General features: G+C 32.7%; 1 protein-coding gene across 1 annotated transcript in view; it reads right to left on the bottom strand.

Moving 5' to 3' along the window:
* MYO16 (myosin XVI) overlaps positions 1-22723 on the bottom strand; it is a 722870-nt gene that overhangs the window by 225889 nt on the left and 474258 nt on the right. Inside the window, exons 22-23 of the mRNA XM_051984178.1 lie at positions 14187-14339; positions 10665-10865 (exon numbers count right to left, since the gene is read on the bottom strand). Coding sequence (XP_051840138.1) covers positions 10665-10865; positions 14187-14339 — 354 coding nt within the window. The remainder of the gene's footprint in view (positions 1-10664; positions 10866-14186; positions 14340-22723) is intronic.

The raw sequence follows: 22723 nt of genomic DNA, 5'->3' as shown, positions 1-22723 counted from the left end.
TATATCTAAACCATTAGTAACCATATGAAATAATGCTCCAAATCATTGATAAAGAAATGTAAATTAAAGGAATTGAAGACACATTCCTTTCAGATCAGTGAAGAAAACAAAACAAAGAAGAATTTTACTCGTTGGAGCTTCAGGAAAAAAGACATTATTGAATGTTAATAGAACTGTAACTTAATCTGGCCATTCTACCAATTTGGATAATTAGTTACAAAAGTGACTAAACTATGCAAACATTTTGATTTAGCAATACAATTATTAGTAGGCATATCCTCTAAATATATCAATGAAGAAAAAAAGAAGTCGCATACATGAAATGATATATGGCATCTTTTTCTGTTGCAGCAAAAACAAAAACAAAAACTAAGAGAGAGTCCCTATCTACTATGTAATGGGTAAAGAAATGGACTATCATTGTTTCACAAAAAAATGACAAATGAGATGGTTTTAGAAAAACCTAAGACAAACAGAATGTTGCAGAATAAAATGTGCTAAACCAGGAGAACAATTTATGAAATAATAAGATTATAGAGAACAGCCTAGAAGGCTTGAGAACTTTGATCAATATAATGGTTAATAAAATCCAGAGAACATGTTGGGAAATATGCTAGAGAGATTATAAATTCAAGATACAGAATAAGATATATATTCAAACACAAATGGAAATTTGTTTTGGTTTACTGAATATATATCTATATATGTCATGCATTTACACATATGCATATAGTATATACAATGATGCACTAATGTGTATATTATATGTATGTCACATGTATGCATAATATGGACACTCTATAAGCAAGGCATAAGTACATACATAACCATGTGTATGTAAATAATATATGCACATACTTTTTGTTATATATTCTTTGAGGGAAGGACTGTTTCATTTTTATCTTTGTATTCCAAAGGACTAGCATTATGCCTAAAATATAATAGATACTTAGCTTCATATTTGGTGTTTGATGATTGTCTCATTTTCCAGAAAATTAAGAAATGTATCTATAGATCATCTTTATATATAAAGATTCAATATACACACAAATGTACACATGAATAGATATTCATTTATTATATAAAACAGCCATGTGCTATACATGTCATAACACAACATATATGCATATTTCACAACACATATATGCCTATGCATGTGTTCCACAAATAAATGCATATATACATGTGTATAACTTTATGATCTCGATCTCTCTCTTGCTCTTTCTTTCTCTCTTTCTCTTTCTCTCTGCTAGTATATAAAAGTGGAGATTACAAAAGCTATTAAGTTTTTAATGAAACTATGAGATTACTTTAAAAAACCTTTTTGTGTTTTCTCTAACAAAACTCTGAGTAAGTGAACTTTCATCATCAAATCTGTGACAATTTATGCCAATACAGTATTTCACTGGAAATGATAAAATATCACAAGCAAGCTGAGTTAGCAACATGGTCTCTCTGGTTCTAACTCTTCAAAAAGTCTGTTCAAAAGGTGAACAAATGCAGATTTAAGTTAAAAACAAATAGCTCTTTCTGTGAGTGAAAATGCCTTTGTCAAATAACCTTTAATAGCTTCAGCACAGCTTAGACTAGACTGATTTGATTGTTATGTCTGGGGATTCAGCCTGGAGAGAGAAGGAAAAAAAAGAGAAAATAAAATGAAAGCTTCCATATTGATTAATCCATCTCCTTTGTCTTTTGATTTAAAGGTTCAGTTTCATAGTCTGCCTAGGATACAAGCTGTCTCCCACAAATCTCCCTATGGTGAAAGTGAGAAGACAGCTGAGACAGGTATTTCTGACACATGTAGAGTTGGAAAATTGAACACCTATTGATCCACATTTAAAAGATGTTATGTAAACAGGTTTAAGGGCAAAGATGTCCATCTTTTGACCTGATCCATTTATCACCTTGTTATAGGTCAGAGCAACATTACATTTCAAGAGAAGACACCCTTGTCACAATGGTTAGCACATTTTGCAAATCTTAGAAAATTTCGGCATTGTAAGGGATCTAGGAGTTCACTTAGTACAATTTGTACCTGCTCAGGGGCTCTCTCTACAGCATCCCAAGTTAAATAATCATTAAGCTTTCTAGTGATGGGAAACTCACCACTTCAGAAGGCAGGCCATTCCACTGTGGATTGTTAGCTTTGTTAGCAAATGTTTGCTTGTGTTGAGGCAAGATATGTCTTCTATACTTTGCTACTGGTTCTGACCACGAGTCACATTAGACAAGTTATTTTTCCATATGATGGCCTTTCTAAAATAAGAAGTAACTCTTATAATCCTTGCTCTCTCCCTAATTTCTCTCTCCTTTATGCCAGTTCCATTAAATAATTCTCTTATGGCATGGTTTTAAATTCCCTTAACATCTTGACTGCTCTCTTATTCCAATACCTGTCCTAAAATATGATATCTAGAATTGAATACAATCTTCCAAATGTGGTTTGACCAAAATCTAAGATCACTTTAGCTTCTTCAGTTGCTTTTTCATACGTAAAATTAACTCATATTAAGGTAAGAGTTCAACAGAAACTCCTATTTTTTTGGTGTGTGTATATGAACTATTGTCTAACAGTATCTTGTACATAATAGGGATAATATGGATTTGGGATTATTATTCATTGTTACAGATGAGGAAGTTTCTTCTACACATACAAATAGACAATTTCACTGTCCTTTTTTATCTCAGAGAGTTTCCAGAAGCACTGAATCAATAGATAATATAGATAGGATTTGAACTTAGGTTTTCTTCATTTCAAGGACTACTTTTTGACCATTATATCACATTGTTTCTCATAATAGTGATTTAATAAATATTTATTGGATTATATTGAATTAACCCAAGTCTTTCCTTTTCTGTTCTTTGGTGGTTGGGTTTTTTTTTTTTTTTTGAGTGCAAGTATAAAATTTAAGATTTGTCACTATTAAATTTCATTTTGTTAGATTGCAGCTTTTAGTTCTAAATTGTCACGATTTTTTTGGTTCTGGACCTGTCAACTGATGTGTTTTTATTCCTCCTAGTTTTGTGCACTTAAAAAAATGTCATATATTTCTTCAAGTGCCTGATGAAAATGCTAAACTATGCAGGCCAAAAAATAGATCCCTATGGCCTTATGACTCCTTCTAGATTGACATTAATCAAATAATCACTACTCTTTGGATTTGTATAATTCTTCAATCACTTCTTGCTCAAATCAAACCATACCATAATCATCCCAAATTTATTTGCTTTGTTCATAAGAATATTATAGAAAACTTTCCCCAAAAATTTCATGCTAAAAATCATAGTATTCTATGCAAATGACATTGTCCAAATCTACCAATTAAGTAGCCTTATAAAAAGAATAAAATTTTAAAATATATATTTAATTTTAAGTGTAATTATTCTCCTAGTAAGACTTGGATTGACTGCTTTGTGTATGGGGTGGGGAAGGGATTAAAATACTAATGGCATTAAGAGTCATATTTCTTTCCAAATTTGGAAGAAAGCTAATAAGTAATTAAAACTAGAGGGGAGAGTATTTTGCTATAAATGAGTTTTAGACTATCTCTTTCCCAAGATAAGAGAGGATATACCACAAAGGAGGGATGGCTAGAAATATTAAAGGAGTTGGGGTGTTTGGCAGATATAAAAAGGGTAATGGGGAAGAACTTTATCTCCTCTCCAAGCCTTATTTCCTCTAGACACTATTGGGGTTCCTTTCTAAATATTCTGTGATTATGTTAAATTGCATTGTTTCTAATAAAAACAGATAGTTGTCCCCATACTTTTCATTTCCTTTTATTCCTTGTTTGATATCAAGTAGGTACAAGACACTTCTGGGAGCCAAATTGGGGAAACTGATTTTTCCTAGTTCAGTTGAAATATGAACTTCCCTAACTTGTTACAAAGTCCTTTTTCTTCAACTAAAGACATCATATGAGCCATCAATATTTTGTGAACCCATGTTGATTTATGATAATTGTTGTGATTCGGATCCAGAAATTTAAGGTGTTTGGATGAACTCTTCAAATCAAAAAACCCAATGATAATATTTTACTGGACTGTGTACCTATTCTTTTCCCTGTATTGTATAGGATTACTCTAATAACAATTCCTCAGAGATTAGGTTATTAGAAGATTATCAAATAAATAAACTTTAGAACCATTTTTGTTGGAAAAATAATCCATTTCTTTTAAAGAAAAAAATTAGGTATTTTGTACTCTAGGAGAGAATGAACAGAAACATTATTCTTCCTTAAAATCATTGCCACTAGCTAGACTAACAATTCAATGATGTGATTCATGTGAAAACATGCAGAAGACAATGAAATGCATGCTAATGTATAGAACCCACGTGATTATGATTTCTACTTCATGCCTTAGGTAAGGATGATGAGGAAAAGCAAATATAAAGAATGAAATAAAAATATATCATAAAAGCTACACATACACACAGGGTATGCAAGAGTAACATATTTTTATTCAGTAAGAAAAAGCTCAGGTATGAACATACATTGGTTTTTATAACAGGCTTTATTTCTTTAAGTACACTGCTGGAAAAAAGCAAACTCAAGAAGAGAAAATATATCAAATGTGATTGCATTTTTGGAAAAATAATTTATAAAAATCTGTAAGCACTAAGAAGGATAAACTTCAATTATATAAAAAATAGGATTAATGACCAATATCTAAGTCATAAATCAATGCAATGAAAAAGGCTATATTTAAAATTAGTGTTTAAAATATAATTTTGACTGACTTTTCCTGCAATTAAGAAGTATACATTAAATACCTCCTATGGACCAAACTCTAAACTATGTGTTGGAAATAAAAACACAAAAATGAGATGAGAAATTGTGCTGTATTATATAGATATACATTTCTAATCACCTTGACTGTAGTTTCATATTGAACTGAAAAGTTTTTAATACCTTGTAATATCAGAGATTGTTCTTTTATCTCTTCCACTATGAGGCTATCAGACAAATATCTTTGGCAAATCAAATGTACAAGATTTCTAAATATTTCATACAAATATGATTTTCAATCTCCCTCCTCTCTTTTAAAGAATGATCAACTAACATATTTAATGAAGTAGTTAAACACTGTGGGACATATAGAAGTGAGAGACATTGTGCCTATATTTAATGAGCCCCCCACTCACACACACACCCAGATGTACCATTCAAAACTGGCTCTGCCATTGATCTCTACTGCCATTGGCCTGTCAGCTATTTCTTCTAGCAATGCAATCACTACACCTCCGGATTTTAAGTGTCTGTTGTGTGCCAGACTTTGTAAGACTATAGGAACTTTTAGAAAGAAAGACTGATAAATAGTATACTTAAGAAATTCACATTTTAATGAAAAATAAAACTGGGAAAATCTACTGCCAAAAACAGACCATGTTAAAAGAGCAGGTGGAGTAAAAATAAATTTAATAAAGTCAATCTCTTTTTCAATATTTTGGTTTGGTCAGGTTTTGTTAAGAAAATATTTTTGAGAGAAAAATCTGTGTATACTTTCTGTAAGCACATGCAACAAAGATAATTACAATGAGATAAAGAGAGAAAATGATAAAATCTATGAACATACAAAAAATGTTCATTTTTTTAGAAATCTAGCATCAAAATTCCATTTCTAGGAGATCAAACAACAAGTATTTATTAAGCAACTGTTATGTGTCACTCCACTCTATTTCTGCCGCTCTAGCTGGTTTTAACTTCATGGAACAAGATACCCTCTAGTGTTTTCCCACCTACCTACCCTCCTCAAGCAATATAAACTCACCTAGCACTTAAAAGAAAAATTGAAGGCAAAAAAAAAAAAAAAAAAAAAAAAGGGAGGGGGGCTGGCAGAGGGTGAGATGGGTGGATAGAATCATGGAAACAATAAACATGAACTTGGACAGACTTTAAGAGTTAGTGGAAGATGGAAGGACATGAAGTGCAATGGGATCAGAAAGAACTGACCATGACTTAACAACAGAACAACAATAAAGGACTTAGATTATTGTACAGCCAACAACAAAAAAGAATCAGATAGCTGAGCTTCTTTTCTCTTCACTATCTTAGGAGTTGAGGCTAAGGTTGAATGTTATTAGCAGTCAAGAATCAGGGTTTCCAAAAAGCCATTTGTAGTCCTAGAGCTCTTACAGGTAATCTCTTACCTCAAAGTGTCTTTTCAGGTCCTTAGGGGACTAAGAAATGCACTCATTATACAGTTTTGGGATGCTTTCAATGGACAGAGGCTGTTCCCTGAATTTTAAATGGAATCATTGGATTCAGCAGAAATAACAATGGAATTTTCCACATGCCAAGGAAGGAGGCTAAGAATCTTCCTATAAGCTTGCATGAATTGTTCCAACTTCTGTCTCACAATTTACACCTAAGAGAGGATCAATCTAACCTCCCTCTCAACTGTTTATGAGATTAGGCAAGGAAGCATACAAGTGATATACTAGCGTGTAGCATGCCCAAAGCTGGATTTGCTATGAATATAGATTGACAGCCTATCACTAACTTGTCATGAAAACAATTATCAAAATAGTTTTGAGCTTCAGAGAACATTTCTGCATATGGAGATAAGCCTACAACTTTGAATTCTTAATATGCTAGGAAGCAAAAGTATCAACAAGTGGAAACTTCAGTTTTGTGCTTAAATAACTGATTTTTTAAAACCCTACAATTCACTAATTCACTCTCCTCATAACCTATACGTCCTACTTTATGTAATCTACTGTTTATTTTTTCTTGCTCTAGATTTGTATTCAGAAAAGGCCTCAAATGCTATTGCTTGCATCTAGGAGTAGTTTCCCCCTCCTCTCTAATATTAAAGTTTAGAAGCCTTGCAACAAAATAATGCTTTTGATTTCAATTAGTTCAAAAGAGCTTTAATGAAAAATAAAACTATAGTAATAGTTAACATTCTTTGCCAAATTATATTTTGTTTCTCTTCATTATTGTTATTTTCAATTGCCAATAAAACTGAATGCAATTATCTGATGCTTGAACCATTATATAAATCATTAGCTTTATAGTAAGGGCTACCCTCAAAAGAGGCTATCCCATGATGTTCTTAAATTCACTTCAGAAGACTTCAATTTAACTTCATTCTCATTAATGCCAGACAATTAGTATTTCATGTATACCCTCTTTGCCATTTAAAAAAGAAATCTTTAATGAAGGCTGATTAATACACTGTACCCCAAAGAGAATTGAAAATTGAAATGGATTTAGGAATATTTCTTAGTTTAACAAATATTTTTTAAGCTTCTACTACAAGAAAAAGCACTTTGTAAGGCACTGGGCAAAAAGTGAAAAACCAAATACCACATAGCTCTTGTCCTCAAAAAGCTTTTATTCTCATCAGGAGTGGTAGAATCTGTTAAGGCATATGCATTATTAATTATTTGTCAGTTTAGAATATTACATTCATAGGATAGGACAATGAGAGTAATTTGAGGGATCTGAGGAAGTGGAGACAAATTTATACTATGGGTATCCAGAAAAGTTTTATAGAGCAGACAGTATTTAAACTAGGTCTTAATGGGAATAAAAAAAATTTCCAGAGACATGTTTATGGCAGTTGATATACATAAACAAATGCAAGTAGATTAAGGGAACAATTTGGATTAAGGGAATTTGGTTTGCACTTAGTGTTTAGTATAGGCAGGGGAGATAGTTCAAAATCAGGCTTTGAAAAGTATTTTTCAAGTAAGATTATGTGTTGGGAGTATTCTGGAGGAAGAGTTTCAAATGTTATTCAAATATTGTTTTAAATTTTTAAAAGAAATCTCTTCTCCTTTGCACTACTGTGAACTATAGATAAATATAGATATTCATATGCATGCATTTGGATTTTTTAAAGTTATTTTAAGATGAATTAATTTAAAATAAAATTATTTCGCAAATCACTTTTCAGAATAATACTTCAAAGAATAAAGAGGTACAGATAACAGTGAAAAGTTCTCTCTTGACACCTAATTGGTATAACTGATATAGTTCTGAACTTGAAGGTTGAACTACCTAAGTTCAAAGCTTGCTTCAGATTCTCAATTTTCAAAATAGGGATTATAAAAGGACACATTTTGCAAAACTGAAAGTATTATATAAATGTGAATTATTACTATTATTTTTAGCAAGTCAAATTTTTACTGATTTCCTCAAATGTACTATAAAAAGTGCCTCATCTTATAAACCTATAAACATAAAAGAAAACAAAAAAGGTGACAACTCTCTCACTCCAATCACCCTTGCTCTGATCTTTATCTGCTGAGCTCAGAAACACTAAAGTGAGACTAATTCTTGAAGATCATAACATCAGGGAGGTGATGCCATAACATGCAAGCAAATTGGATTTAAGTGAGGGAGGACTGTGCAAGGTAACCTGCTTCACTTTCCCCTCCAGAGCCATTTGGGTCCATTGGCCAGATACAGATCAAGACAACTAGAGATGGGTCTGGATGAAATGGGAGATTGTGGCCTTTTTAAACTAAGATATTCAACAAATCTCAGTTTGACTGAGGCCACATCCTTTCAGTGATTAAAGCTAGATATGTGTGAGGTAACCGGGGTAAAGTGATTTGCCCAGGGTCACATGGTTAATGTCAAGTGTCTAAGGCTGGCTTAGTGCTCTAACTACTGCAATATCTTGTGTGTGTGGCCTGCATTCTCCAGTTATTAAAAGTAGACAGCAATTGAGGCAAAGAATCTCCTCTTTCACCTAGTCTAAAAAAAACTAATTAACTGAATGAATAAATGAATGAGAAGACCCTCAGAGTTTCTAGCTAAAGCAGAAATGATTGCTATTTACATGCAATCTGAGCCAATTTGGGCTCAAATAAGGACCAAATAGGGTTTGGCTTAGGGCCTATTGGTGGCCAATTAGAATCAGATTGATTTTGGTTTACTAAGGAGGACAAATTTGTTGTAGATAAAGAATTCAAATATTTTATCAGTTCATAATATATATTGAGGCAGGAAATAAAAACTCAAATAGAATTGGGAGTTAAGAAACCATACATAAGGATGACAGGGGGCTGGCTGTATGTTGATTTAGTTTTAAAACATAATGTTTTTCCATGTTTTATTGTATTATTATTTATTTTATTAAATATTTCTTGATATATTTTACTTCAGTTTTGGCCACACTGGTGAATGTCATGGGCCCCATTCTACATACAAGCTGCCTTTTTGACACTTATGTTCTAGTTCTTTCCTCTGGCTGAAGATAAGATCACAGTCATGCTACAACCATTGAATCCCCTTGAAGAATTAATCTTTTAAAATATTTTCACTTTTCTAATTATCATAAAAACCTTAGTTCCTAGAAAACAAAGTCTTGGGATCACAATTTAATGAGGGGCACAAAAGACACAACCATCTAAATTTTTTTTGCAGAATTTTTTTCTTGTTGTTCTTGTTGGTACATCCTTTAATTAGATGTTTCATTAACTTGATCTTTTCTTTGAACTAAGGAATGTTCCTAAACCCATTTCAACTTTCATTTCTCTTTGGGGCACAGTGTATTAATCAGCCTTCATTAAAGATTTCTTTTTTAAGTGGCAAAGAGGGTATACATGTGTGTGTGTGTGTGTGTGTGTGTGTGTGTGTGTGTGTGTATGCAGCTTTTCCTTCAGTAAATTCTTCTACCTCATTGTGGCATGGATGTGTCGTGTCATAGTCCTTTCTAGCTCTTATCATCCCATTATCTTAAAGAACATGAACCTAGATTTTAGAAGCATGTGCTAGTGTAAGATAAACTATGACTAATTCTACCACTATAGAAATGTTTAGGTATGGATGTGTCTGCTGTGTCTGCTGTGTATCTGCTGCTCAAAAATCATTCTAGCTAAATTCAGAGAGACACATTATCACAAAATTGTTTAAATCATAGATGTCAACTGTGTACGTAAGGCAAGGTGATTATAATCTGTACTGGTGGATTTTCAAGGGCCTTTGACTTCATCTAACTATGAAAATGTTAAAGGTTTAGGTGTAGGATGTGACACAAACAAAGTGATGCTTAGAAAGACTGGCCTGGCAGGGTATGAGTGATAAAATGTCTTACTTTAATGCAACTATGTATATATGCAAACATGTATGTGTAGACATACATACATATATTTGTATATGTATGTATGTGATGCATATATACATATATACAGATATATATATACACACATATGTTTATATTGCTATCTTTAGCTTTTAAACAATTTTTTTTTTTTTAGAAAATGAAAAGAACATTAACTTAATCTTTAGTATAAAAATATAAAGTGTATATCAAAAGTTCTAGGTCATACTAAAAAGTATTTTATCCTGGTGCATTGAAAAGGCTAATGGATTTAGATACAATATACTTTGGTTTGCATTCCAACTCAGCCATTTATATACAATATTTGAATAAGTCTTCATCTTTCTGGTCCTCATTTTCTTCATCCACAAAAAAGAAGAGATTGGCCTAGATGACTTTTATGATCCCTTTTAGTTCTGAATCTACAAATGTGATCCTAACCTTGGAAGACATTTGAAAATTGGTTGTACCAAATTGCATTCCCAAAAGTGACTGATTCGTTCTCTACTTTTCCTTTATCAAAATGATTATTATAAAAGATATGACAACCCTAAAATTACCCCTTAATTCTTTGTTTATTATCTGCAATTCACTGAACTTACCCGTCCTGCATAGTGCATAATAGTGAAGGTGGTACAATGATCTTTGAGTGCCACATTTCCATTCCCATCCTTAATGGCAGAATATACTGCATTGGAATTGGAAGATTCCAAGAGAGACTGCAGCCGTTTGGGGAGATTAGATTCCAGTGATCCAAGTACTTGGCTCTCTTCATCCAACAAAGAGAGAAATCCAGATGGTTTCTGAGAAGCAAAAGAAACAATAATTTTAAAAAGCTTTAGGCAGTTCTTTTCCTCTAATACCTTCAATTTGGTACTTTTTGTTAAATAGGAAATTTGTTTAACATTTTGTGACTAAGAAAATAAACATAACTTTTTAAAAATTAAGTCTAAAAGTGACTTTTTAGACATTTTTATGAGTTGAATTTCATACTGATACATTTTATTATAAACATGGATTTAAAAAGTTCTGATTGAAATGAGTTTTTAAAAATGTTTCTATGTCAAGAAAGTTGCAGGTTTTTTTTTTTTTTAATATATGGAATTTTGGCTTAACCTAAACTTCTGATATCATATTCTATGTTCTTTCTACTATATCCTACTTCCCCTCATCAGTATTTAGATTGTTTCAGAGTTAAAATAATATGCACAATAGTTCATCTGGAGGTAGGATTGTTTAGAAGTTAGAAATCACCACCAAGAAACATGAGAAAGAAAAAGACTAAGTCTCAAGATTATGTGACAAAAATCCCACTCAGCAGGAAGTAGGAAGTGCCTCTATGACATTCCACAGTTCAGACCTAGAAAAAGCAACTGTGCAGAAGAAAGTTATAAATCTCAAATTAGAAGGCTGATCATTTGTGACTGCCAAAGAAAAGAACTAAAGAACTACAGTATCCAATGTTCTAAAATTAAATCTGCATCACTGGAAAGGGCTGCTTAACAGTACTTCCCAGCCTCCAACATCTCCCCCATATTTAGCATACCATTCTGCCTACATAGCTTGGACATCTGTTGAACAACTTTTTTACCTAGTGCTTTGTATCATTTTACTCTCTCAATTTGGTCCTGAGTAAACTTGCTGGAGTGAAGTTAAAAATTGCTTTTATAATTAAGATAAGTGGTTGAGTCCATGTTCTGTGATAGATATCCCTCTGTAGAGTGACCTAGATAAGTTCTGAGAAGCTCAGTCCCCAAAATGTGACTTCCTTCTCTACAATAACTGATAGCAATCTAACAAGGAAGATTGTTGGAAGGAAAGAAAGAATAGCAATCTATATAGTAAAGGGCATACCTATACTGAAAACTGATATACTTTTTGAAATATTGATGTAAGAAATAATGGTACCTTAGGGAACAGAAAGACCCAATATATTTTTGTCAATAATCATACATTAGTGACTTATCATGCCACTTTCCTAGCAAAGCCTGAAGATAGTGGCTTGATGAATAGATTGAGCAGGCAGCTGCCTTCAAGGTTTAGAATGAGGCCCTTAAACACAAGCCAATTTTAGTAGCTGATATTTCATTTTTCAAGAGTTATTCCTTTGGGTCCTGAAGGCTTTTAAGTATTCCAAAGTACCGTATCAAAATGCAAATATGTATTAGAGAAGTCAGTTTTGACTATCAATTAAAGCTAATGGTAATTATTTACATAATATTCCCAATCATTTCAGCTATCTGACATTGTGAGAATGGGAAACAAAATACTAGGTTTAGGGAATTAAGGAATTTGAGGCAAAGGAGAAATCCAGAATACTGAAAAAAAATTATTTTTGAAAAAATTTGAGAGACAGAGAGAGACACACATACAAGGGCAGACAGAGAGAAAAAGAGACAGAGACAGACAGAGACAGATATAGATACAGAGATGACAGAGATAGAGACAGAAACAGAGATGGAGACACAGAGAAAGAGAGAGACAGAGAGATAGGAACAGACACAGAGAGACACAGAGTGAGATAGACAGACAGAAATAGAGAGAAACAGAGACAAACAGAAACACACATACACATGCAGACACAGATTTTCAGTTAGAAGAATGAAGGACTAGAAAAGATTCTTACACATGTCATTTCAATTCCTTCCTTGAAGGAAGAGAAGCTTTTCAGTAGGTGAAGGTGAAGGTGAGAAGGCAATATATTTCAAGCACTAGAGATATGGAATGAAATGAAAAAGGAAACTCTGCCTTCTTTTCTTAACAATCCTTCTTCCAGACAAATTATTATGCATATTATTTTAACTCTGGAACAACCTATATGCTGACAAAGGGTAATGGAATATAGTAGAAAGAACATGGAATATGATGTTTGAGGACATACTATGAACTTTTAAATTTACACTGTCAATCAGTGGATCACACATATGGTGATCCAGAAGAAGAAAGGCTTCAGTGGCATTTAAAAGTAAAAAAGGCAAAATTTATGATAGGGAATAGAAAAATAAAGTTTTTTTTTTCCATTTAGGCAAAGAATTATAAATGGAAGAATAAGGACTGATTGTAGGAATATGATGTGGACTTTGAGATTACACATATTCAAAGATAAATAAATAGAGGAATAAGATTGGGAAAGTTGAGGAGGAGATGATTATAAACAACTGCAACTTGATTTAAGTTTTTTAGCATTTTTAAGGAAAGTTTTTAGCAAAATTTAGATGAGAATATAAAAGGGATTTTCAGATTGTATTTTTTAAAAATGGAATAGATATTTTCTTTTTCTTTCTGAGATGGCTGGAGTAGTTCTGTCTCGATAGAAAAAATAGACTAAATGTCTTCTTGGGGTCCCTTCCAGCACTACAATTTAATGATTTTATGAATCTATTTTTATATAAAGGAAGGATAAAGAATAGTATACTCTCTAAAATAGCTGAACAGGGTCTTTTTCAAAGAACCATCAAGCACTCTAGATATATCATCTATAAATACTCATAATAGCTTTATGTATAGGTCAGTGAATATTGATACCTACCCAATTTAAATTAAGAAACTGAGGCAAAAAGTCATTTAGCACCTAATCTATGTTTAACAGTGATGAATAAAAACATTTGATTCTGAAATATAAATCACTAAAAAACAAAACAAAACAAAACAAAACAAAAAAAAAAAACAACTCCTTCACCCCCTATTTTAAAGTCTTGGTCAGTAGTTCACTATTGAAGTTCATATACTCTTTGACTATGAGTATTAAGACAATCTTATGAATGTATTTTATGATTTCTCTAGTCTTAGAGATTATATTATAAATTGTGAACATTAAGAATATGCAGCTGTGCCAAAAGAGATTCTTCAGGGATGGAGCCAAAGTTGAGCATTTTTATAACAAGATGATCATATATTTCCTACTGCTCATTCAGTAAATTGGTAATCATCCAAGAGCTCTTTCAGGAAAAGGTGGTATATTTCTAAATCTTCAATAAATTTAGAAATGTAATAAATATATTCAAGGGTTTAAAGATGAAGATCTTTTAAAAAGTTCATTTAAATGAAAGGAGTTTATCTTTATTATTTTACAATTTCTATTGCTTGAAAAATATTCAATTGTACCATGTGGATTTTCAGGGTACCTGGAAAAAAAAATCCAAAGCTGCCATCTGGATACTAGGAGAATATGTTGTTTCCATGGTAACTCCTTCTTGTACACATTCTGTTTGCACTTGTAGAAAAAGCACTTCATTGATATACTGGTGTATCTTCTCATTGGTCATGTTGACACAGAGCTATTGTGATAAAAAAAAAAAAGAAAAAAGAAAAAAACATTTACAAGACAATTAAGCAGTGCAGTGTTAACTCTATTTAAAAAGAGGGGTTTGATGAAATGGAGACGTTAGAGAGTTTCAAACCAACTAGACGGTAAAGGTAAAAGTATGTCAGTACTCTCATATAAATCAGAATAAATTTTTCATATTTTAATATAGCTTGTTTTAAACTGTATAGCTTCAGTTGAATTGAGGTTTAAAAATTCAAATCAAAACCTTATATTAGTCAACTAGCCTAGTTATTTAAAGATTTTAAAATATCTTCTCTAGTTATCATGTTATCAAGTTACTCTTAATCAGAAATAAAATTTTCTGGCTATTTAAATGTCTCTATACTCCAAAGTACAGTTTTCCTTCCCTGGAATAATACCTATTACCTTTGACCATTTATAGACAAATTTTAAAGTTGTCTCACATTTATGTTTTCAAAAATTAAAACAAACAAAAGATGTCAGCATGGGAAGCAACTGTATGAGGCTAGTCAGTCCAGTACAGAATTGTGTCATCAAGGAATAGTTAGGATGGAGGAAGGTAAGCAGAGGGTCCCAGAGTTACCAGCATAATAAAGAGTAATGTCTTTATAGGAGATCAAATAGAAAGTATATAGATGAAATCTGAAAGAAAAAAAAAGCTTGTCAATGCAAGTAGAAACCTAAAATTCATGAAGTTGGGCAGATCACAAGAATGGCACAAGAATGGCATATCATAGAAGTGAGACACTCAAGCTAGGGCTGGATTTCTTCAATATAACTAACAAACATTAAATACCTAATATAATCAGGTTGGTGCTAGAGGTATATATATGAAAAATAAAATGTCACATTTCCTACTGTCAAAGACCCTTTAATTTTCTTTTGAAGGTTTCTCTTGAACTTTTTTTTTTTAATTATTTGTCTTAAATAGGACCTGATGACTGACTGTGAGTTATCCCAAGAATAAAAGTGCATTCCATATATTATCTGATCCTAAAATGGGGCAAAGATAGAAAAGCTAGAACTACAATAGTACAGTTATCCCTTCCACATCGTGAGGATAAGGGGGCAGTTTCCTAGGGATCTAGAAAATGCATGTAAAATTTTTGGCTTTCCTTTCATACCAGAGAAAATGCCTGAATTTTTTCTTTTTCTTTTTCTTTCATGGAGTGTTTACAGTAGTACCTTATTGTAAAATTCAGGTAAAATATAGGCTACACATAGGTCAATGTTAAGTAAAAGTACTGTATGAAAAAGAAATAAAAATAATGTAAAACACTACAACAATTTCTTATGTCAAGCTACAATATATTAAAAGTGATATATCAAAATCACAATGGGGAGAGTCATGATGTAGAAATGCACTTTGTGTTTATATTTACCTACCATTTATTTATTGATTGATCTATCTATCCATCAAATCTGAATTTCTCCCTCCTGATTTCCTTTCTGAAATACAAATTCATATGACTAGATTAGGCAATCGTTTTTTGAACAATGGTGTCCATTGTGAGGGAATTGCTCTTCAAGTACAGGCTGAGTGAGGTCCCTATCTAAATTCTGATTTGAATGTGTAAGTCTGGATACTATTCATCCTTTCACAATCAATTCTATCTTTTTTTTTTTTTTTTATGTTGTCTCAGTTCTGTAGTAGTTGAGAATATAATTGGAGAACGAGCACATATATAACATATCACAACATAATGATCCCAGTCACCTCTCCCAGGTAATTAGCCCTCAGATACAGAAAACCAAAGACAAATGAAAAATATGCAGGAGGCTTAGACCATTGGAATAATGTCTTAATATGATTAACATAGCTTATCTAATTTCTATTCCAATACACTCCCCAAACAGCTATCTCTGTATTTGGTTTGAAGAATACATGGATGGAATTCTTTAATTCCTTAAATTTGTTCCCTGACACATCACTATAGGAAGAAGTCATTATTTTAATCTCAACTTTTTTTTTTTTCGGTGGAATTAAGTGGTGAAGTTCATAGATAATTGAGCCTAGAATAGGCTAGTACCTGAGTTCAAATATGGTTTCAAACATTACTTGTGTCACCATGAGAAAGTCATTTAATCTCTTTATGACACAATTTTCTCATCTATAAAATGAGAATGATAATTGTATCTACTTTGCAGGATTATTGTGAAGATTAAATAAGGTAATGATCACAAAGAATTTACCATAGTATTTGGCACATTGTAAGCACTATAAATATTGTTAGTTACTATTATTATTCTGATATAGAGCTATTATTCTTTGGCAACTTTTCAGCTTTTGTTGGAGTGTTGAACTCCTATGTTTATTTTTAGAAGTGATCTTGCCATCTTTTAGCCTTTTGACAAACATTTATTAAGTATCTATTATGTGCCAGACAGTGAATTAAGCACCAGGGATATAAAGAAAGGCAAAAAAAAAAAAAAAAGAAGAAGAAGATAGTTCTATTCTAGGGAGATTGGGAGCAAGACAAAATGTAAGTAACTGTCTAGGTAGAACTGACAAGATATATACAGAATGGAAAAAAAATTCAAGGTGAAGGCACTTGCAGAATGTTGGGACTGGGAAAGGACCCCTGGATAAATTCACATGAGTTAAATTGTAAAAGATACCAGGGAAGCCAATAAACAGAAGTGAGAAGGGAAAACATGCTAGGCATAAAAAAAAGTCATTGAAAAGTCATAGAATTGGGAGATGTGTAGAGGTGAAGGAGGAGTGGCAATATGGAGAGGTGAGTAAAATATGAAGAGGTGAGGAAAGCAAAGATAAGAAGGTATCAGGTTGTGAGAGGCTTAAATCCAGAGGATAATGTATTTGATTCTGAAAATATAGGGAGCCATTGGAGTTTATTAACTGGAGATAGAGTAACTTAATCAGATCTGAATTTTAGGAAAAATCATTTTGGCAATGAGTGGAGTACACAGTACATTTGATTTTGCTTGAGTTCATGGAGGAATTTCCTGGTCTTTCTGAGAAAAGCTTGAGATGGAAGCATAACCAGTAGGCTACTGCAATAATCAAGAATGAATTGAGGAGAGTCTCTAAAAGGGAAAGATTTGTCTGAGTAGAGAGAAGAGAAGATATATCAGTGATATTGTGAAGGTATAAATGACAAGGTAGCATCTAATGCATATGTGGAATGAATACAAGAAAAAAATTAATCTTTGAAAATATAGACATTGACATATTATTTTTAATTCCTGGACCTGTTGGATAGTTTGGGAATGCTGAAGTTATTAAGTATGAGAAGAAAATAAATCTCTAATGCTATTAAATTGAGATTTATGAGCCAGTGGGTAGATTTTAAGGAAGGCCTAATTTGGATTTACTGAGGTGAGGGAAATTTTTTTCCTATAATACTGAAAAGTCTATAACATTTTTGGTTGAATTTTCCTAAGGGACTCTCAGATATGTTGCTTTCCTAAGGATTTTGTATCAGTTTTCTAGACTCTGATCTTGTTCAACAAATGGAAAAAGTTAGTACAGATTTTAACTTCAACTAATTAAAAATCAAAATAATAGAGAGTGTTCTTTTAAATATAGTGTCACATATAAAACTTTTTTTACATTTGTTTTTAAAACATTGAGTTTCAGATTCCATTCCTTCTTCCCTACTGCTACCCCCTTTAAGTTATGCATGTAAAGGTATGCAAAACATTTCTATAAAAGTCATATTGTAAAAGAAAACATAGATTTACTCCCCCCAAAAATAAAACCTTCAGTAGGAAAAAAAGTATGCTTCAATCTGTATTCAGACAAAATCAATTCTTTCTTTGGGTATGAATAGCACCTTTTAATCTTAAATCCTTCAGATTAGTCATGGATTATTGTACTGCTGAAAACAGCAAAGTCATTCGTAGCTGATTCGTAGCAATCACAACATTGCTATTACTTTGTACCTAGTACATTTCATTTTGCTTGAATTCATGGAGGACTTTCCAGGTTTTTCTGAGAACATCATGCTCATCATTTCCCAGAGAACAATATTCCATCACAATCACATACTACAACTTATTCAACCATTTCCCAGTTGATGGGAATTCTCTCAATTTAAAATTCTGTGCCCTGACAGTATAAACATCTTTGTATATACAGGTGCTTTTCATTTTTTTAAAGTCTTTTGGTATTCATGCCTAGTAATCATATAATCAGGTGGATATGCACGATTCTATAACCTTTTGGGCATAGTTTATATCTTTTGATCATTTATCAATTAGGAAATGACTTTTTAAATTTTTCATAAATTTGATGCAGTTCTCTATAAATTTGAGAAAAGGCATTCATCACAGAAACATTTCAAAATCATTTTCCCAATTATTATTACTAACTATATTTCCATCCTGTTTATTCTATTCTCTCTCTCCTTTTATCCTGATTCTCCTCAAAAATGTTTTTGCTACTGACCACTATCTCTCCCAATAAGATCTCTCATTTGTCCCCCTCTTCACTTCCTGTATGTTCTTCCTTTCCTACTTTCCCATAGAGTAAAATAGATTTCTATATTCATATTGAGTGTGTATGCTATTTCTTCTTTGAGTTAGTTCTGAGGGTAAGGTTCACATACACACACATACCTTCCCCTACCTTTCTCCTCTTCTTCACTGTAGAAGTTTTTAATGTGCCACTTTTGTGGCACATAATTTGTTATTCCAACTCTCCCTTCCCCATTTCTCCCAGTACATTCCTATCTCACTCTGTATTGTTTTAGATATTATCCCTTCATATTCATCTCATACCAATGTCCTCTATTTATATATTCCTTCTAGGTGCCATAATAATGAGAAAATAATGAGAACAATTATCATTCTCCCAAATAGGAATGTAATCAGATAAACCTTATTAAATCCCGCTATGATATTCCTTTCCTGATTGCTTCCTTATGCTTCTCCTGAGTCCTATATTTGAAAATCAAATTTTGTAATTAGTTTTGGTCTTTTCATCATGAATGCTTGAAAGTCCATCATTTAATTGAATTCCTATCTTTCCCTCTAAAGGATTATACTCATTTTGTTGGCTAGGTCATTCTAGGTTGTAATCCTAGCTCCATTGCTCTCTGGAATATTCTATACCCTTTAATATTCTATACCCTCTGATCCTTCAATATAATAGCTATTACATTTTGCATTATCCTATCTGAGGCTCCACTATGCTTGAATTGTTTCTTTCTAAATGCTTGCTATATATTTCTCCTTGACCTGGGAATTTCAAAATTTGACTACAATGTTCCTGGGAATTTTCATCTTGGAATTTCTTTCAGGAAGTGATAGATGTATTCTTTCCATTTGTTTTACCCTCTAGACAGTTTTCCTTGATAATTGCTTGAAAGAAGATGTCTAGGCTCTTTTTTTATCATGCTTTTCAGGAAAACTAAAAATTTTTAAATTATTTTCTATTTTATAAGTCAATTGATTTTTCAATGAGATAGTTAACATTTTTTAAATTGTTTTGTTTTTGTTTCATTGTTTCTCAGTTTTTCATAAAGTCATTAGCTTCCATTTGCTCAATTTTAATTTTCAAGGAATTATTTTCCTCGGTGAGCTTTTCCCATTTGGGTCAATTTTGTTTTTTAAGGTACACCATTCTCAATTCTCTTTGCAGCTTTTCATCTGTCTCTCTTATTTGATTTTCAAAGTCCCTTTTGAGCTCTTTCCTAGCTTGAGCCCAGTTCTTATTTTTCTTGGAGGCTTTGAATATAGAAGCTTTGACTTCGTTATCTTCTTCTGAGTGTGTTTTGATCTTTCTTGTCACTATATGGTCGGAATCTTTTTCCTCTTGACTACTTATTTTCTCAGTGTGTTACTTGTAGCTGTTGGTTAAAATAAGACTCCATTTCCACTATCCCAAGCTGTTTTCAGAGATCCTTCTAGGAACCTGATTACAAGCAGTCTTTTTCTTCCCTGGAATTGTGTGGAGTGTCCCTACTCCACCATGGCTGTAAGTTCTATTGTGCTAAAGCAATAGTCTTTCCTCAGTGTTAATAGAGTCCTCCTGTGATCTGAGGCCTCTGCAATCTGCTGCAAGCCACCACCATCCAGGCCTACTCCTGCTTTGCTGATTTCCCAAGACCCTTCCACACGTCTATCTTGCTGACCTTCCTAGTTGTCTTTAGTGTCTCTGTGCTGAGAGGTCTGGAAACCTTGTCACTGATTCAGAGGCCCAAAGCTAGTTCCTGCTTTGCTGCCTGTGGGGCCAGGGCTGGGGCCTAGTCTGTGGCTATACTATTGTGGTCTGTACCAGAATTGCATGCTGGACTTGCACTTTGGTGCCTCTGATCTTTTCTGCTCACCTTTTAAATTGTCTTTGGGTGGAAAATATTCCACTCTGTCATCTTGTGGGTTCTGATGCTCTAAAATTTGTTTAGTCATTATTTAAAGTGGAGGAGATGTGGGTGAGTCCCCATCTTTACTCCCCGAATTTGGCTCCATCTCTTCAGAAAGTATATCCTTAAGAGGATAAGCACTATATTAGAACTGAAGGGATTAAGAGAAGGGTGTTAAAAATGCAAACACAAAATTACAAAGATTTCATCTTGATAACCCTTAAACATTGAATTACTATGAGTTATTAAAAGTATTCCTAGGAATTACTTATATTACTGGGGGTTAGCCAGTGAAACCATGGCATTTATGACCATGAGCAGCATGTCAATTTTTCAAGGATTGTTTTTTCTATATTTCTTGAGTGATGAAAAAAGAAGCCTCTATTGACTCTGAGATAGAAATGAGCCTGCATAAAGAAAAATCCCACAGTGGCAAATTGCTCTTGTTTTTCCTGATATTGCACAAAGGAAAGAGTGAGTTGACATGAGCACATGGCACAGCATGTGGCATGGTATTGCTTCTGACAATTTTGTTTTTATTCTTTTTGCTTTTAATTGAAGTTGTGTTATAAATGAAATGAATTAGGATTTGATCTTGTAAGCTTCAAAAGGTCAGTAGAGCAAAAGAGGGTTCAGTATGTAGAGTTCCTGCTTGAGTGTGTCAGTAGTCTAATCGCCTGTATAGCTGTATATCTATGATAACCACAAGTCAACTGTTGTCCATTATTTATGCTACATTAAGAAGTTATCTTAGTTAAATTGATACTAGGTAGCAAATGATTTCAGTTTGAACACATTCTCCCCAGGCATGGAAGTGGTAAACAGGAAAGTGTATTCCTTGATTCAGATGGATTAACTTGCATTTTGTTTCTTGTTATTCGTTTTAAGAAAATATATGGAGTTGCTGATCAGTAGTGATTGCTGTTGGGGAAAATACTTTATGGTTCCATAGTGTCAGAATTGTAATTCACCATTCTGAAATACTTTTGGAACCCTGTGAACCCAGTTTATGGGAGGCCTTACAACTCTCTACATTCTACTAGAATGATTGATGAGTAATATTGGAGAGGTAGAGTCAAGATAAAAGAGTGATGGGTAGGAATTTTACCTTAGCTTTTTGTATCTTCCTCTATAATAATCTCTAAAAAGAACTAGACTGATTTCTGATTGGAAAAATCTAGATAAAGTCAAACTTAGTCATTTACTCAACCCATGATAGCTTAGAAAGATAGAAAGAGAGGGCTATAGACAAAGTGGGGATGAGGTGAAAGGGAATCAGGAAATTCAGATAACAAAAGCAGTGTGGCAACAGGAGAAAGTAGTCCATCAAAATCAAGGGGGAGAGAGCAGTTCAATTATTTCAAATCTGGAGAATTTTATAACAGGCTAATTGTGACCGAGTCATGCAGCAGTCTACAGAAATCCAATCACTCACAAGGTAACAGATCCATATGGAGTAAAGAATTTACAGAATATAGATGAGAAAGTCAATGAACACAGATATCTACCTGAATCAAAATATTTTGGAAATATCAAAAACTTACAGGACTTAAAACTGAACTGTGAAAACAACAGAAGCTCAGAAAAGACAAACGCTCAGATCAGACAGGTCTCTCAAATAAAAACAAAGTACAATACATGTTAATCCAAAGTCTAAAAATGGGCAAAAAAAAATATGGTCATAAAAATCTGTCATAACTGGGAAATACAACAATATATTATTATAAATATGTAAAACAGAAAGATGCACTCAATTACAATAAGAAAAGCTCATGTTTCAGATGGCGTAAAAAAAAAAAAAGGCAAAAGTATCTAGCAATCATGATCTTAGAAAAAGCAAAAGCAAAAATAAACCTAATTGAAGAGATGATCAAGCAATCTATATTTTACTAAAAGGTACCATAAATTAAGAGTTTAAATAGAGGAGAAAATAATGAGTTAAAATTGTCTGCTAGTAACATGTCAAAGAAAAAAATGCATATTTTGGATATAAGATCAACAAGAATTCCTAAAAGACTTAAAGAGATAAAAAGAATAAACACAATAA

Source organism: Antechinus flavipes, chromosome 3 (assembly GCF_016432865.1).
Source record: "Antechinus flavipes isolate AdamAnt ecotype Samford, QLD, Australia chromosome 3, AdamAnt_v2, whole genome shotgun sequence".
Lineage (NCBI taxonomy): Eukaryota > Metazoa > Chordata > Mammalia > Dasyuromorphia > Dasyuridae > Antechinus > Antechinus flavipes.
The sequence above is the reverse complement of the archived record's forward strand: the minus strand, read 5'-3'. Positions and strand labels throughout refer to the sequence as shown.